The following is an 18,000-nucleotide window of genomic DNA, read 5'->3' on the forward strand; positions in this document are numbered from 1 at the left end:
AAACACTGGCTTGAACCAGGAACCTCCATTAACAGCATACCAGATGTGGTAACTCTTCGCATGTTGCATCAAGACATTGAAAAGAAGTGGCCATGGAAGTGAGCAAGAGGTATGCTTTTCGAACATGATAATGCAGGTCCCCATATCAAATCATGAAACAATACCGAGATGGAATTCCAAGTGCTACCACACGAACCGCAATTCGTTAACGAGTCATTCCATGCGAAATCAACACAGCCTTTGACCTGACCATCTCCGATTTTCATGAAATTTGGGGAATTGAAACTATGCATGGAACTTAGTAACTATGAAAATATTTAGTTTCGTGCGTCTTGTAATTGTTAAATTATTCAAGGTCAAAGTTAGCATAAATTGCCCTTTTTGAGCCTGCTTATCTATACTAAATCTGCTGTAACTCCACCCCTATTTTGCCTAGGAAGCTCAAATAAAGCTTATTGTACAGGGAATTGAACAAGCTTTCCAGTGATATATAACAAGCCTACCTTTGGATAAAAATATAATTTTGTCACGTGACCTTGACTTTTGACCTTGAATATCTCAAAACATGTCATCACCAAAAATCGTGAAAAAAATATATTTGGTCCCTCATTCCATACTATAAAACATATCAAAAAATCATTCTGGGACTGCAATGGGATCAGAAGATACAAAATAATATGTGTAACTATGTGACTGATAAAAGCCCGATTAAATGAACTATGAAGAGTCAAATGTCCCTTAAAATGTCTACATAGTGTGGTCACACTCTGTCCTGTTTCAAAACTCTCGAAAAGTGCCATATCCCGTAAGCAAGGGTGAAAAAACCTGTTCACTTAACAAATCCAAGAAGCCCTCATCATTTAAGGTTCCGTTGTTGAATATGGACCAACCATTTCCGTTCGCCATACATTATACCACATAATTAGCTTACCAGCAACAACCATTCGACTGAGCAAATCACAGGTATTGCATATTATTTTTATTAACTTCACCGTGAACATAAAAATTTGCCTCGTCACTGAAGAATTTTTCATTCCAAAGGAAGTGTCACGTAATTGTTTGAGATACTTTTCCCAATATTCTTCACTATTCAACTATTTGGTGAATGTAGCTGATTAAAATCATATGCAATGGTGCGTATACTTCTTTCTCTCCCAAGATGTCAGCGTGATCTCGATGAGTTCCTACAACGTTAGGAGCATTCCAATGCTATGTTTTTAACACCTCGAAAAGGAGAAAATGGTTACAAGTATGCAGTAATAAATTTTTGCTGGTTAAATATATGTTGGATAAACCTTCGTCACTTCATTTCTCGTGAAATTCTAGCCTCATTTGATATATCACATAACCCCCTTTCCTTTGAAATTTTTGCGTTGAATTCAATATGGCGGTCAACAATATCCCGGATCTGCGCTTGACACACACGGCTAGGGATCTCCCTGTCCCTAACCTATTTCTTTCATGACCAATTATACCCAGGATAACTCCTTCACATTTTGTAGGGGGTGTTAAGGGACATTTGACTCTTCATAGTTCATGTAATGGGGATTTTATCAGTCACATAGTCACACATATTATTTTGTATCTTCTGATCCCATTGCAGTCCCAGAATGATTTTTTGGTATGTTTTAGAGTATGCTATGAGGGACCAAATATATTTTTTCACGATTTTTGGTGATGACATGTTTTGAGATATTCAAGGTCAAAAGTCAAGGTCACGTGACAAAATTATATTTTTATCCAAAGGTAGGCTTGTTATATATCACTGGAAAGCTTGTTCAATTCCCTGTACAATAAGCTTTATTTGAGCTTCCTAGGCGAAATAGGGGCGGAGTTACAGCACATTTAGTATAGCTAAGCGGGCTCAAAAAAGGCAATTTCTGCAAACTTTGACTTTGAATAATTTGACAATTACAAGACGCACGAGACTAAAAATTTTCATAGTTACTAAGTTCTATGCATAGTTTGAACTCCCCAAATTTCATGAAAATCGGAGATGGTCAGGTTAAAAATTGCACATATCTGTGTTGATTTGGCATGGAATGACTCTAACATAGTTTCTCAGCCTATCATCTCTTTGGGGCTTTGAAAAAAGAATGAGACAATCATTTTGCGGATTTCAAATATCAACAATCTGTGCCCAGTCAGGGCACTAGATGAAAAAGAGCTTGCAGAGGCTGCCACACTGGTGGTGCAAGTATATTTAGTTGAAGGGAGATTGCATTGGGAAAAAGAATGTACCTGCGAAGTTGTAACTGATCTACTTGTGTGTCAAAATAATAGGGCATAATTCAATATGATATGCACCTAATATACATCATAAATTGAATTGTGAAATTTCAACTAAAGTAAGCATCAATGTAACTCACCTTATATCTGAATGGAGAGCTTCAATTCGACTTGGTTCTGACAATTCAGAAAACACTGATATTGGCTCCTTCTTTAAACTCTCAATTGTCTCCAATATTTCCACTTCTGCAAGTTTCTGGTAATCATCCATTTTTGTGCTCACAATTTTAAGTTTGTTTGCAAATATCTGTCAAGAACAAAGAAATGACTACATTAAATTAATTTCTTCATCTTGTGAAATACATTACCATTCAGTGTATTTAAAACTAACTATACAATACAGGCTCATATGCTATGTTACTGGTATCATTTCAGGCAGGAATGTGTTCAAACTAGGAAGGTGTTTGAACTATGTATCTTAGGAATAATAGTTTATTTATTTAAAGAACTAAGGAGAGTTAAAAAGAAACCTGATACAGCATTATGTCACAAAGAGTAATATCAAAGGATTAACTCATAACGGTTTTTACAGCAAATCACATCCTATACATAAATATAATATTTTAAGGGAAATCATAATTAAAATCATCTATTAATATTTTTATAAATTCACCATTTTTCAATTTTATTGACAATAATGGATTCTATCTTGTTTTATATTTTGGAACATTATATACTATTGTATTTATAAAGTATTCACTATCAATCGTATTTGACAAAATGTTTTGTATCAATACATTAATTTTATCTTTCCTTCTTGAGCTCAAGGTTATTAATATTAAGTATCTCCAACCACTCCATATAATTTAATGGTATGTAACTTTTCTTCATTTTCATACAAAGTAACCTACTCCCTCTGTCCCATAATTATTGTCCGGTACATTTTTGTTTGTTGTCATAATAATTGTCCGATATTCAAACTGTGACATTGGTGTATACAGAAGAAGAACATGAAACATGGGAATGAGTCATACAACTTTATTACTCAAGGATCAGTACAAATTGTGCTTTCCATCTGCCTCTTGTCTGTCATTCCTGTACTACCATTTTGGCATACCGGACTATAATTATGGGACAGAGGGAGTAATAAATAATTTCTGAATTGATTCAATTTTCTCGGTGTGACTATTTGCTCCTACGTTCCATAATTCATTTCCATATTCCCCTAATGGGCAAACCAACACTATAAATAGAAATCTAAAAGTTTCCATTCTATTAAGGGTAGTCCAATTAAAAAATATAAAACTTAAAACTTTTTTACAAACTTCAATTATATGTTCATCAAATAGCAATTTAGAATCTATGATTATGCCAAGATCCTTATAACTAGAACAAATAGCTAAATTAATTTGCATACGATTTATGTCGCATTCAAAATACTGTAGTACAAGTCACAGCAGGTTTTTAAGGATATTTTTCTCAAATCATGTTAGAAATTACTTTCAACAGATATAATAAGAACATATATGGAAGAAACAAAATAGAGAAGTGTCCAAAACTTTTAGATGAAATGTTTGCATTGACTGATGCAGTATAGTTGAACGAAGTTTATAATTTTGAATTGTGGTAGCACTTTAGTTATCAGTCACTTCTTTGTATGGGGAAGCCATAGTCGCTCATCATAGTTTCAACTGTGACGATCAACTGATACAATACATTCTTGTATGCATAAATCATAAGTATCAAAATGCCATGAAAGTAGAAATAGGTTAATTGTGGCACAATTAAATCAGAACACATTTGAAATGATCTTTTCACTTCTCAAAATACAACATATGTGCAAATGTTTTTCTTGTTCTGTTTTCTTTCCAATGACATGTACTGAGATGGTGTACCTTTCCCTCCATTCTGTCCCATGGAAGCTTCCATGTACTGATTGAATGTAATGAGTTTCTTGCCTATTATTTATGGTCAGGAGCTCTATACCCATGTAAGTCATGTACTCACATAATCTACTTCCATTTCATTTTATTTTTTTAGAAAAGGTGGTGTGAGGTACTCAGGTGAATGCAGCACCTACATATAGTGCATTAAGAAACTCAAGTCTCAGCAAGGTATCACTTGAGTTTAAGTACTTAATAAAAATAATATATTATAACAATCATACAAGTAATATAGTGTGTGGTTTAGGAAGGGTGCGGGTAGGTCACCAATTCTGAGACCATGATAAATGCAGAAAAATTTAGAGCTTCTAAGCTTAAATTCATGTTGCAACTAGATACATTCAGGGAATGATTTGATTTTTACATTTGCATTTGTTGTAAGGATTTCAAGATGCAGCTGGAAAATGGATTTTTCCTACACTGAGGTAGCTATAAATTCTGATGACACTTTCAAATATATGCCTAAACCACATTTTTGGAATTAAGAAAGGAGACAAATATTTTAGGGCATTACTTATCACATGTTAGCTCAGTCATTAGGGCATCTGACTACCATCTGAGAGACCTGGGTTTGATCCCCTTGAGGAAAGTGGAGAACTGGGATATTTTCCACCTGTTCAAGTGGCTCTGGTGCCCACCCAGCATCCTACAAAGTGGATACCTGGAGGAAACTCTGGAGGGTAAAGCTGGCAAGAGAACTACATCACCCTCAGCTTCATATGGTATTCCATATGGATAAAATCAGCTAAGACAATTTAATATGGTAGACATTATTTCATCACATTTAAGCTTGAAACATACAGAAAAATAATAGGAAAACACAACTATGACATACTTTGAACAAAATGAATTGAAGGAGATTTAAGTCAACTATCTGGTGTTGCATAGTATTTTTGCATGATTTATTGGCGTATGGTGCTTGTAAGGAAATGAAATAAATAAGACAAGAAATGTGTTTATAATTCTAGCAGGATTCACTCCACCATAGGCACAATACTGCATTCACAAAATAATTTTTTTCATAAATTATAGAATGAAAAATTCACTAAAAATGTGCTTCATCTTGGGAAAAAATAAAGTTTATATTTTCAGAGGTAGGATCTATACTTCAACAAATGGCAAGTTTCTTGGCAAGTTGAAGAACCAACAAATCAGTATTAAATTTGAGTACTGTCTCAGGGAGAAGTGTGTAGTAGCAAACATGCAGTGATCAGAACACTACATTTTAAAAGCAGCTTCGCTACAGCTCCCACTACTGATCCAAAAATGTAGCTTCGCTACAGCTACAACTACATTTACCAAAAAAGTGGCTTGCTATGCTACTCATGTGTGCTACTCGCTACTTTGCGCTACTTCTGCATTAAAAAAAAAGATTGAAACAACCACATGGATATTCAAAAGAAACCCCTAGTATGATAGTTGTACTTACTGGAAAATAGATTGATATTTATTATCATAATTCCCGTAATTCGTTAGATGTTTGCTCTAACATTGTGGATAGCTGGGGGATGCTGCTTTGGTATAGCTAAATGAGCGACAGGTGGAGGGATGTTTTACGTAAGTTTCCTATTGGGAATGTTTCCCTGATGACACAGTGGAAATTTTGTCACATTGAAATCAAAGGGCTCCAGGTTCGATACCTGGCAGAGGCACTAGTGATTCTGATCCAGTCTCGATTAGCTTATCTGTGCATAAAGTGGACTCAAAACAAACACTAGGAAAGACGTCTAGTTGGGAGGAAGGATCCTCATGCTCCTCCATTCCCCACACTACTCATCATCATCATTCTTCCTTAGTCTCATAATTAGTTAAAGTAGCAGAAGGCAACTCTAGATAACAGAATAACAAAATAAAACATTCATCTTCATCGTCATGATTAGCAAAAGTACAGAAAAAGAACGTAAAAGTAGAAGAAATGCATACATTTAGAAACTGTATATTATTTTTTTATTAACTAAAGAAAATTATCGTCTCTGCAGAAAAGGCAATAACTCGTACATACGTTTTACAATATCAGAAAATATATTGAGGAAACTGAAGTGTAAACCCGAGTGTTCTAAATGTATTGCAATTTTAAAATTTGTGAACAAATATTATGTTGAAAATAATTGTAATTCCAGAAAGTGTATGTCTATCATTCTTGTAACAATAATTTCTTGCTGGTGAGATCCTGTGTACTAGCAATGATCAATGCTGAAAACGTACTGAGCCACTGAATGCTGACACTGTTGCATTTTCATTGACCATCCATTGATGGCTCATTATTACACTGCAAGAAGTGTTTTACACAGTAATTAATTACATTTACCTGTCTCTTACATCATGGATATCCACATGATTTGTTCCTGGTGTGTTTTTTTTTTCAGGGGTGCAGCAAATGAGGCACAAAAATAGCGATGCAGCTAAAAAACGTAGCTCTTAGCCAGAATATATTCACATATGGCAGTTCAGTTTAGTTATCTGGAAATTAAATTTATTCTATACTAATGAAATAAATTACGCAGATATCTATAATCTGCGATATCAAGATATTTATAATCTAGATTATTTGCATGTAATAGACTTTTATATAAACCTCCTGCAAAAGTAAGCATTATTGTCGAATTTTTCTTTGACGCCGTGGTCAGATTCAAAGTTTTCCTCAAAATGCAGAGAAGAAATGTAACTACAGGAATTTTGTAGCTTTGCTACAACTACAATTTCCAAAATATAGCGCCGCTACAGCTACCGCTACAAATTTTGTACCTAGCTACAGTAGTGACGCTACAAGTAGCACGCTACTTCTGACCACTGCAAACATGATTGATACAATTAAAAGTCTCAGTATGAAAAAGTTTCATTACAACCAGTAGACATTTTTTTGTAAAGGAAGTTCCGGCACAATTCAAGTTGTTTTGTTATGCTCATAAACAATAATGCATCCAATTACACACACATATACATTTCTCTTGTTAAAATGTTATTAGTTTCATTGTCATACTTCGTAAGGTGCCATAATAGAGTACTCTTGTGTACTACCATAAAAAACAACACTGATGATAACAGAGGTCTCTGAACTCTCACAACCATTGAACTGTTTCCTACATATGAAAATACCTGTGAGCTACCAAGGGCATGTTTACGTGTTATGATTAAATCTTTGTAAGATTCATAATGAAATAATTCTTTTTATTTCCTTTCAACATAAAAGTAAATCATTTCTTAAGATTTCATAGACATGTAAATATTCCTTTTTCAGAAAACACAGCATGTGTGACCCATCATGTACATAATTTAATCATCATTAATTTCATTATAACACCATTAAGCCTTGTTTCCATTGATATGAAAAACTCAATGCCCGACCCTGTGGCCGAGTGGTTAGCACATCGCGCTGCGACGCCAAGGGTCCCGGGTTTGAATCCCGGTCGGGCTTGGTTGTTTGTGAATGTCCATTCATCAATTTCATCATTTCATCACTCATCCCCATCTTCGCAATTTAGCCAAGAGGCACAAAACGCGAAGTAAAATAAACTAAATGAGATTAATATGAAAAACTCAATATGCTGACCAAGGCAGAAATTTATTTTATTATAAAACATAAGCTAAACATAATGTTTCAACCTTCTAGCAAGGTCTTCTTCAGACTCTGCACCAAGTACAACATTTGAAGAAGACCTTGCTAGAAGGTTGAAATGTTACGTTTAGTTTATGTTTCATAATAAAATAAATTTCTGCCTTGGTCAGCATATTGAATTTTTCATATTAATCTCATCTGTGTGATTAACCTAGAGATGCACAAAAGTATAAAAATATAAGCAAATAACTATGTCCATAATTTTGGTTTACGGATTGAAAAAATGAAGCCTTATTTTAAATTTCAGTGTAATATTCCACCCAGCCAACACTGCAGTCAGAGAGGCTAATTGGAACTGTGGATACAGTTTAAAGTTGGATACACTAAAATATGTGCCTGCTCAGGAACTGTGGAAACTGATCACATAGCAAGAGCCTTAACTATTACATGATTCAGGTAGAATCAAACTGTTGGTCAAATATTTTAGAAGAGAGTATCTTACTTAGTTTAATCATATTTCATTATCAATTCTTAACAGAAAATGTTAAATAGTTCTTGATTCAGTCACCTAAAACAATACAAAATGAATGTTCCAAATACACTACTACCAGGAAAAATGTATATCATCTTTAATATTATACTTTTAAACATAACCTGAAAAAAATAAACAATAAACCCAGTTTTGCCCACTGTTAAATTACTGTTAAATAACACCATTGTGGTTTGGATGGAAACCAAAATAGAAAAAAAAGGTAACAATTCTGATTTGTTTATGAATTTTTTCCCAATTCTGCTAGCAAAAAGACTAATTATTGGAGAATTTTGGCATTCATTGTCACACGAAATGTGAACCTCCCTTAAAGTAATGAGGACTATTTGGATTTTGGGGAAAAAAAGAAGTTATTTATTTTGGAAAATAAAACTTCAAAATTACCTGATTCAAGCATGCATACTCTCTATGGACAAGGCATTCATAAGTAAGTATAGAAGACTAGTGGAGAACCTTCCTTTAAAAAAAAGCATTTAGGGATGTTATTTTAATGCTGAGAGAAGTAAACCTGATCTGTCTAACCTAATGATGAATGCTTTTAGGGTTATTCTTAAAATGCTAAGGGAACTAAACCTGACACACATAACTTAACTACAAAAGCATATATTGAACGAAATCTTCAAACATTTTGGGAGCAAGAAGAAAGTACACATCACACCACACGGTAAATATACAGATTTCATGAGCCTATACCGGAAACCCATTTGTACCTCACACATGTGACCTAGGTAGGTGAGGCAGTACATATGTAACCAAGACAGTAGATAGTAAACGAGTGGCTGTTGGCAAGTACAGAATTATGTATTAGTGATGTGAAAAACCATTGTCAAGGAAACACATAGTAAATAAGCTCTAAAACTCCACAGTATGTGTAACAGACGTAAATCAAAATCGAACCATGTAAAAATTGCATACAGAGCATGATGAAATCACAATAAAACAAAAGGAACTTAGGATAAAAAAGAAAGTTAATGTAACTGAATATGATTAATCAACTTATGTAAGCATGTTGGCATCAGAATATTACTCTCACACAAAAAGTAAGAATGTATCTGAGGAACATCCAATGGGAACATATTGAGTTCTGCACAGTACAGGCGAATAAATGAATAAACATATTCTGATGGTTGCACTAGATTTTCTCCGAGGCAAATTCTTCAGGAAAAAGCTCTACTTACGAAATCTTGTTGTCGATGAGTACCACAGGAGCTTTCCACGAGTAAACAAATACAAATCAAATGATAAAAAACTGTAGGTACATAATTCAAGAGTGTACTTGCAGCATTTTTCTGTCTTCTTTTGTCAGATGAAATGGAGGACATAAAATCTCTTCATGGTAAGAGGAAGAAGAACAAGGGGTATTATAAAGTGGAGGGTTTTTCCGATTCATTGGATGAGCAACTAAGGAGTAAATGTGCAAATATTCCAGGATGGTATCAGTTTTTTGTCTGCTGTTCCAATTTATAAAAGTTATATATTTAATTGAAAGTGCTTCTTGCCACACAAGGCAGACACTTGAAGCATATAAATCTTTGGATGCCTACAATGATGTTCCGAAATGTGTGGGATGTATGTACATCAAAATAAAAATGCCAGAAAAGACATTTGTTTTATTGTGGTTCAAGAGAATTAAGTAAGATGGCACCCAGTAGATTAGACATTGCTACATCGCATGCTGAAAAATCGACAATTCTGAAAGATGCAAATTGCGGCAAATGTAATCGTGTGGTTAGAAATGGAATTCTTTGTGATGCATGTGATAAGTAGTATCACTTTTCAAAATGCTCGGCCATTAGTGAGGAAACAATACCAAAAACAACCTGGGTGTGTGATCCATGTGTGATTAAGGAAAAAGCAAATGGTGAAGTGATTATCTGTAGTGATGGTGATAAAGATAATGACAAAGAAACAGAAATTGATATTAAGAAGTTATTAGATGAAATAGAATCGTTGAGGGAGGTAAATAATATTCTCAAATCTCAGATTGTAAAAAAAAAAAAAAATCCAAATTTACTTGAAGAAAATACTCAACAGCCACATGGGCATACCTACGCAGATGCAATGAAAGAAAACTGGAAAACAGTGCAAAATGGTAATAATAATTGTAAGTTTAAATATAGCAATAGTAGAATAGTGCCCATAATCCTACTGAAAAACGGATTTTCAGCCTTGGAGGAAGAAAACACAGGAAAATTAGATGATCAAGAAACTGGTCCAATCGAAGTGGTAAAATATATATATCTATGCAGATAGTCAAGGTAGGGGTATTTCAACAAAACTCATAAATAAGAGGAGTGTACCGACTTATAGCACAATTAAACCTGGTGCCACATTCCAAGATGTCACTACAGAAGTCATAAAGGAATGCAAAAATTTCAACTCACATGATCTAGTGGTGTTACTTGTAGGTACTAATGACATCGATAAAAAATGACTGTAATAAACATCTTCAAAATATGCAAAAACTGGTGCTAGACTTAAAACACACAAATACTCTTGTTTTCACTGTTCCTCACCAACATGATTTACCTAATTGGTCATGTGCAAATAGAGAAATTGATGGAGTAAATGAAGAAATTTGCAAATTTTTTAAGCAAAGAGATAATGTAACTGTGGTAATGCAACTCCATAGGTAGCTAGCTCATCCTTGCAATGGGGACAGATCAAACAATCAAATCTAACTAAACCATATTAACTTGCAATCTATAAGAAACAAGCTGAATGAATTAGAAATTGCTCTTGCTGAATTCCCGTGTTACATATTGTGTGTGAATGAACATTGGTTAAGAAAAAATGAGGAAACAATGTACACACCACACAATTATAAGCTTGTAACAAGTTACTGTAGAGAGCTGCATTTACACGGGGGAGTCGTAATTTATATAGGTTCTGATATTATGGTTGACTACAAGGAACTAGATATTGCACAGTTCTGTCTTGAGGAAAGTTTTGAGGTGGCAGGGGTTATCATCAATAACATAAAAATAATTATAATAACAGTTTATAGAATACCTAACTCAAATTTAAATCTGTTCATAACACAATGGGAAAACTAACTACATTCCTTGAGAAACACAGTCTGTATAAGGTTATATATCGTCGGTCCAATGACATAACGACCTAATTTTTTCCAACTTTTCAGAAGCAAAAAACGTTTTCACACACACTTTCATGGATGTTTGTGAGAAAACTATTTACCCCATAACAAATTTTGTTGTCATTAAATTGTATTATGTTTCTGCTGTAAAATAGTGTGGTTGAATGTTACATGTGTTGCGTTATATGCTTGAAATTTCACAATTTCTTGATATACGTTGGTATGTCAGATCAAAATAATTACTCACACAGAAATATCTTTGAGATACGCCATGCAAATTAGTATCAAGTTACAGCTTCATGATTTGAGAAATCTTCTTTTTTAGTCAAAATGTGAGCAAAACTATATAATATTTATGATTTTTATTGTTCATGACGCTTTTTTCTTTCAAAGTGAATGGTTATTTTTATTTTGAAGTTCTTTAGATTTGCATGCTTTAAGTACATGTACAAATTACAAAACTCTTCACTACAAGTACAATTAAAAAGATATACATGCAAAATTACTACATAACAAGAGTACAATATTAGGAGATATTTTGGCTACATTACGTAAACATCAATAAACCATTTTTGTGGAATAGAATGGAGAACAGATTCAGTGATTCAAATTTGCGTAAAAGTTTTTGCAGTCACTGTCTAGAACAACGGGGAAAGGACCTTCACACATTGACAATAAATCTGCATATTTCTCTTGCACTATTTTCACAGATTCTTTGTTCAATGGAGGTGGCATTCTCGCAGCTATATCTTCAGTATTACATCTCTTTACTACGATTTTTGCGGGATTCTCTTGCAGTAAACTTGTTTTATGTAGATAGTATCTGGCTTGTTGTCTTACTTATTGCTTTCAATTCTCTCACTTTACTCTTCTCTGCAATGTGCTGCTTAAATTTATCTTCTAGCTTCATTTTATCTTCATCAGATCCTGTATTGTACGTAATGCATAATCCACACTGATCTTTTTTGGGTTGATGAAATGCAAGATTCATACCCTTGAAAACATTTGTGTATGTTTGCAAAGATGCTTGACATGTTGTGTCAATCTCTTCCTTGTACATCTCATACATCTTCTTTACAGTTAAATCAGAATGCAGATACTCCTTTGTTGAATATTTTCTACAATAGCGAGACTCCATTCGTGGAAAGCGATTTATGTGATCTTTTACTATACTCCGTTTCCTCTCGTCATTTTCTTTCAAATGTTTGTATCTTCCACCTCGTTTTTCAGTTAGTAATATGCCTGTTTCTTGAATGTTGTTCACTGTCGTACGTATAAATCGTTTGCTAATTCCAAGAGTATTCAAAAACATCTTCTTGCAAACCTTCAGCCTTGTTCCATCCAGGGAAAGATAGTAAAATTGTGTTTTTGTACGTCTCGATGCTTGTTTTGTGGTTTTTGTCTCATATCTTCTACAACAATGTGTCGTGCTACGTACTTCCTTTGACGTTGCAAGTTTCCAAGATCGAAATATCCATTTAAAATAATTATTCGTGATTTCTCATTGTTCTTCAGTACATAACATTTTCTTCCTTTGTGGGTGCAGCCTGTGCGGAGGGGTTTCGGCAATCTTCTTTTCTTAACAACCTTCCCTGTAATTGAACTGAAGTATTCATAGCCTTCATTACGTAACTTCTTACTCAGATTTTTCTTCCCTCCTTTTCTAGAAGGTAGTAGAGCCTTCTTTTGGTGGTCCGTCGACATCATACCTTTCAGGATTTGTTGAAATGTGGTCTCTAGTGATGGCACTGCTATCACACATTAACAAATTGTTATCCTGCACTTTGTTTACTACACATTTTGAATTGTCAAAAACGCCCTGTTTCTTGTGTAACGTACAGTCATTATCTTGAATAAAATGATCCCAGCAAAGCAGGATGTGACATCTGGAACATGAGAAGAAGACTCCATTCTTCCATCCTCTTGCATTTTTCTGCTGTAAGCAAAAAGAGATACACCAACTTGCGAAACAGTTTAGGATTTACTTTATCTGACATAACAACGGAAGTCAAGATACGCCGCTATGTTATACCAAATTTTTTAACAAATTGAGATACGCAAAATCAAAAAATATTCATAACTTCCTTATTAATTGGATTTGAGGTGATGCAGGACACCGGTATGATCACAACGACGTTAATAACTCAATTTCGCAAAAAAATGAGATACGTCGTTATGTCATTGGATTGACGATATGTGGGAGATATTAATATAAATGTCCTAAATGACAATAATGATAAGAAAACTGTATGTGATATTTTTAGGTCATTTGATTATTATTATGTTAATGATCAGCCAACAAGAAAGGCATCCTGCCTAGATAATATTATTACTAATATAAATAGATCTGAATTATCATGTGGTACAGTTGAACTTCTCTTATCTCATCACAAAGCCCTTTGGGTTTTTATTCCAGTAATCTTACAAACAACACAAACCACTAATACCAAATTGGTTAAGAATTTTAGATTACTTGGAGTGAGCCATATATCCATGTCAAGACTTGCTTTAAATGAAAGTAATTTACATCAATTAATAATTGAAAATCAAAATGTAATAGATGGATGGAATAGATTCATAAACACAATTACTTGTTTATTAAATCACTACTGCCCCAGAAAAACTAAGGATGTCAATCACAATAAGACCAAACAAAAAATAAACACACTAAAATGGTATACACCTAATTTGGCAAAGTATAGACAACACAATCTCAGATTATAAAATAAAGCTAAAAATTGTAACTGTCAGCTTAAAATGGAATACAAAAAGGCAATATATAATTATAAAAAAGAAATTAAGCTGACCAAAAGAAAGCTAATGAAAAGTACATAACTAATTCTGTCAATAAATGCGAAGCTGCTTGGACAGTAATAAAAAAATGAAGTAGGTAAAAATAAACTAGAGGTATCCACACAGATGCATTTAATAAGCACTTTGTACAAAGTAGTCGGTTATTATAAAACCAGGATCAAGATGTTCAAAGTGTTGAAGATACTCATCAAAATGGTATCAAATTTAATTGGTATGAGGTATATCCACAAGAAATAGGAAATATAACAATGAAAATGAAAACCTCACATATTGAAGATTATTATGGTTTCTCAAATCCCATAGTCAAGAAAATCATAGATTTATTGGACCTTCCACTGACATACCTAATAATCTGGTCTTTACAAGAGTGAATGTTCCCAGATTGCCTTAAAATTACAGTTACTATTCCAATATACAAAAAACGGGATAAAAGTGACCCAGGAAACTATAGACCCATTTCACTTGTACCCATTGTCTCAAAGATTTTTGAACAATGTATTAAAAAACAATTGACTTTTTTTTTAAAGGTTATCAACTTATAAACCCATCACAATTTGGTTTTTAAAAAGGGACTTTCAACCATCCAAGTAATCAAATCTATGGTGGAATCTATAATTGAAGGTTTTGAATCTTGTTGTACACCTGTGGAATTCTCCTTCATTTGACTAAAGCATTTGATACTGTCCCACATGATCTACTTATTAGAAAAATGAAGCACTATGGCATTTTAGGTATAGAACAACTATCCATAATTAAGCCTTACCTCACTAATCAACAACAAATAGTTAAAATTAACAATACAGTATCAATGCCACTTGATGTAATTACTGGTGTACCACAAGGTTCTGTTATTGGCCCTTTTCTATTTTTGGTATACATTTATGATTTGCCTAGTCATCTATCATGTAAAAACATTATATATGCAGATGACACAACACTGGTTACTTGTGATAATGACTTAAATAATCTGCTTTTAAAAAATGAAGCCATGGTAGATATAACTCGGCGCTGGCTACAGTCCAATAAATTAATCTTAAATATCACAAAAAAACTGAAATGTTATGCTTCTCATTATTGAATGTCACAACAAACATTAACAAAAATGTAAAGTTCCTGGGTATATATTTAGATCTCAAACTTACATGGACGTGTCATACTGACAGTCTTATAAAGAAATTATAAAGGGTCATATATCTTTTATATGAACTGAAAAAAATCTCTCAGTAAAGACATGGTGGTAACAGCTTACCATGCTTTTTTCCCTTCTCACTTGTTGTATGGCAGATTACTCTGGGGTAATTCTAGTGGTGCACAACAGGTACTCAAATGGCAAAAGAGGGCTATTAGGTGCATTATGGGTGTGTCTGATATGGTTACATGCAAACCTTTCTTTACTGAACTAAAAACAATGACTCTACCTGCAATGTATATTTACCAGTTCCTGATGTATACAAAAGAAAACATCAGAGCTTTCCAGTGCACTCAGAGGTTCACAACTATAATACTAGGAAAAAGTATAATATTGTCACACCTCATATTAGACTTAGTAAAACAAAAGACAGTTACAAATATAATGCTCAGACACTTTACAATCTTTTACCCCTAAGCATTAGGCAGTTGAACATGAATAGATTTCGGAAAACTATTCAAAATTTTCTAACAGAAAATTGTATTTATAATGTAACTGAGTTTAAAGAAGCATTAAATGTTGTCAATCGGCCGAACACTTCTCACTCGTTTATTTCGTCACTTCTTACATTTGTACTTACCTATTGTGCATTGCGAAAAATTCTTTAAGGTGAAATATTGCTTTTCTGGGTACTATTATTGTATGGGGGTGACACCTATAAATCATATATTTCACACTTTTTTACATTTCTAACGTACTATTTTGGAATGCGGAACATTTCCTAAGGTGAAATTTTGCATTTCTAAGTAAGATAATGTCTATTTCTTACATTTACGAGTACTTACTGTTACTTGTTATTTTGATTCTGTAACACACATTAAGGCGACAGTGTATAGGTTCATCGCGTGTTGTGCGAGTGTTTTGTCGATTTATGAAATTTATTTGAAATTATGCTAATACCTCGCGAACTATTGATGTTAGCTTCACAAACCATTGACGTTAGCCTCACAAACCATTGACGTTAGCCCCAAAAACCATTTTCCGTAAGGTTAGGTTAGGTTAGGCAAGCATAGTTAAAAAAAAAATACTCGACACGTCATGTTCTAGTGAAAACACAGCGAGTTTGAAACACTGACTATGGGATTACGTCTCTATTGTGCTCTCATGCAGAAAGCAAATGGCGGCAGTAGAAACAGCATGTCGGACAGAGATTTTCGCAGAAAACAACATGTATTCGCATTAAAATGGATCAAAACTACATTCACGAACTTCCACAATGCCAAAGAAAACGATTTCCGTAAGTACTTTCTCCTGTAAATTTGAAGAAATCCGTCACCCCTATACTATAATGTTACCCTTTTCTGACTTTTTCTGATGAAAACAATGTCAATAATAGCCCCACGAACCATACACGGATAGCCTCACGAACCATTCATAAATAGCCCCACAAACCATTCACGGCAAGGCTAGGCAAACATAGTGGTCGTAGTAATATCGGGAAAAACACATGATTCTACGATGACAGAAAATATCTCCACGAAGTATCCAAATGCTAGAAAAACTCATTCCAGTAAGTACTTTCTTGTGAAAAAATGAAGAAATCCGTTCGGCCGATTTGCAACTCTTACCAAAGAAGATAATCAGCATTATCCTTACTTTAACACTAAATAGAATTGTGTTACATTGAAAGGCATATGGGTACTGTATAATAGCCAGGATGTGTAATCATAACATGTGTAAACTGTAAAGAATAAGGACTTGTATGTAAAATGATTTTCTACTGTAATATATCCTTGGAACACTTACAATAGCGTAATGTATTTAAAACCCTGTATTCAATTTAAGAATGTAAATTCACTGTGACGAAGTCTATTGCAACGTGTAGTTGACTAATGAAGAATAAATGATTTTGATTTGATTTAGTTACTTTCACTGTTGTTTACATAGTGGTCTATATCATTTGCAGAGATTACCATGTCTGTAATAATAATAATAATAATAAAATCCAAACTTACATTTTTCGATGTGCGTCAGGGAACAGATTATTACCACGTATCGGTCAACGAAGTTAGTAATAAGTTGTGTTTTATACAGCGCATATTGATACACCTGTAAAACCCAAACAGAACAGTTGGGGTATGCGGAACAGAAAAATCTCCAATTCTACACGTAATTTTTACTTTCAGCGATTGTTTTTGCATTTCTGCAATAAAACCTAACAATTTCCGATACGTTCCAGACACTTACAATGCAGAAAACGTCGAGAATTAACGACTTTTTAAAATGAATATTCGGTATTTCCCGACTGCTCGGGATCCCGAAAAGTCGGGATCGGGACGAGAATTTTTTTTGCCGATCCCGGTAACGACTTTTCGGAATCCCGCACACCCCTACAGAACAGATTCCAATTAGGCAGTGTCTGCTCAAGGTAACTTAATATATAAGGAGAGCCTTCCGAAAATTTCCGATCATGCACGAGCGCGTGACGTCATATGGGAGGCTCGGTTATGCTCGGTGCCCCTTTGGTTATGTTCGTTCGGGGCTTGGCCAAAGCAAACGGCCGCTATAATTTCTATGCGAGTTTCAGAGAGGGAAAGTGTTCCATTATTTTGAGGGGGAAATATTAATTATCATACTTCGGGATGGTATTGAGCAGGGGCGGCGCGTGCCTTTCTAGATAGG

At 34.1% G+C, this 18,000-nt stretch overlaps 1 protein-coding gene across 5 annotated transcripts in view; it reads right to left on the reverse strand.

The window, feature by feature from the left end:
* LOC145997154 (uncharacterized) overlaps positions 1-17,381 on the reverse strand; it is an 88,716-nt gene extending 71,335 nt beyond the window's left edge. For 3 of the 5 annotated variants that reach the window (XM_083133819.1, XM_083133816.1, XM_083133820.1), the window contains exons 1-2: positions 17,334-17,381; positions 2,370-2,536 (exon numbers count right to left, since the gene is read on the reverse strand). In XM_083133819.1, coding sequence (XP_082989945.1) covers positions 2,370-2,500 — 131 coding nt within the window. In that variant the 5' untranslated portion in view covers positions 2,501-2,536; positions 17,334-17,381. Of the gene's footprint in view, positions 1-2,369; positions 2,537-6,480; positions 6,610-17,124; positions 17,177-17,333 lie in introns of those variants that run through there. The other 2 variants (XM_083133818.1, XM_083133817.1) reach the window with 2 other exon arrangements.
* Between the last annotated feature and the right edge of the window lie 619 nt (positions 17,382-18,000).

Source organism: Lepisma saccharinum, chromosome 13 (assembly GCF_977018435.1).
Source record: "Lepisma saccharinum chromosome 13, izLepSacc3.1, whole genome shotgun sequence".
Lineage (NCBI taxonomy): Eukaryota > Metazoa > Arthropoda > Insecta > Zygentoma > Lepismatidae > Lepisma > Lepisma saccharinum.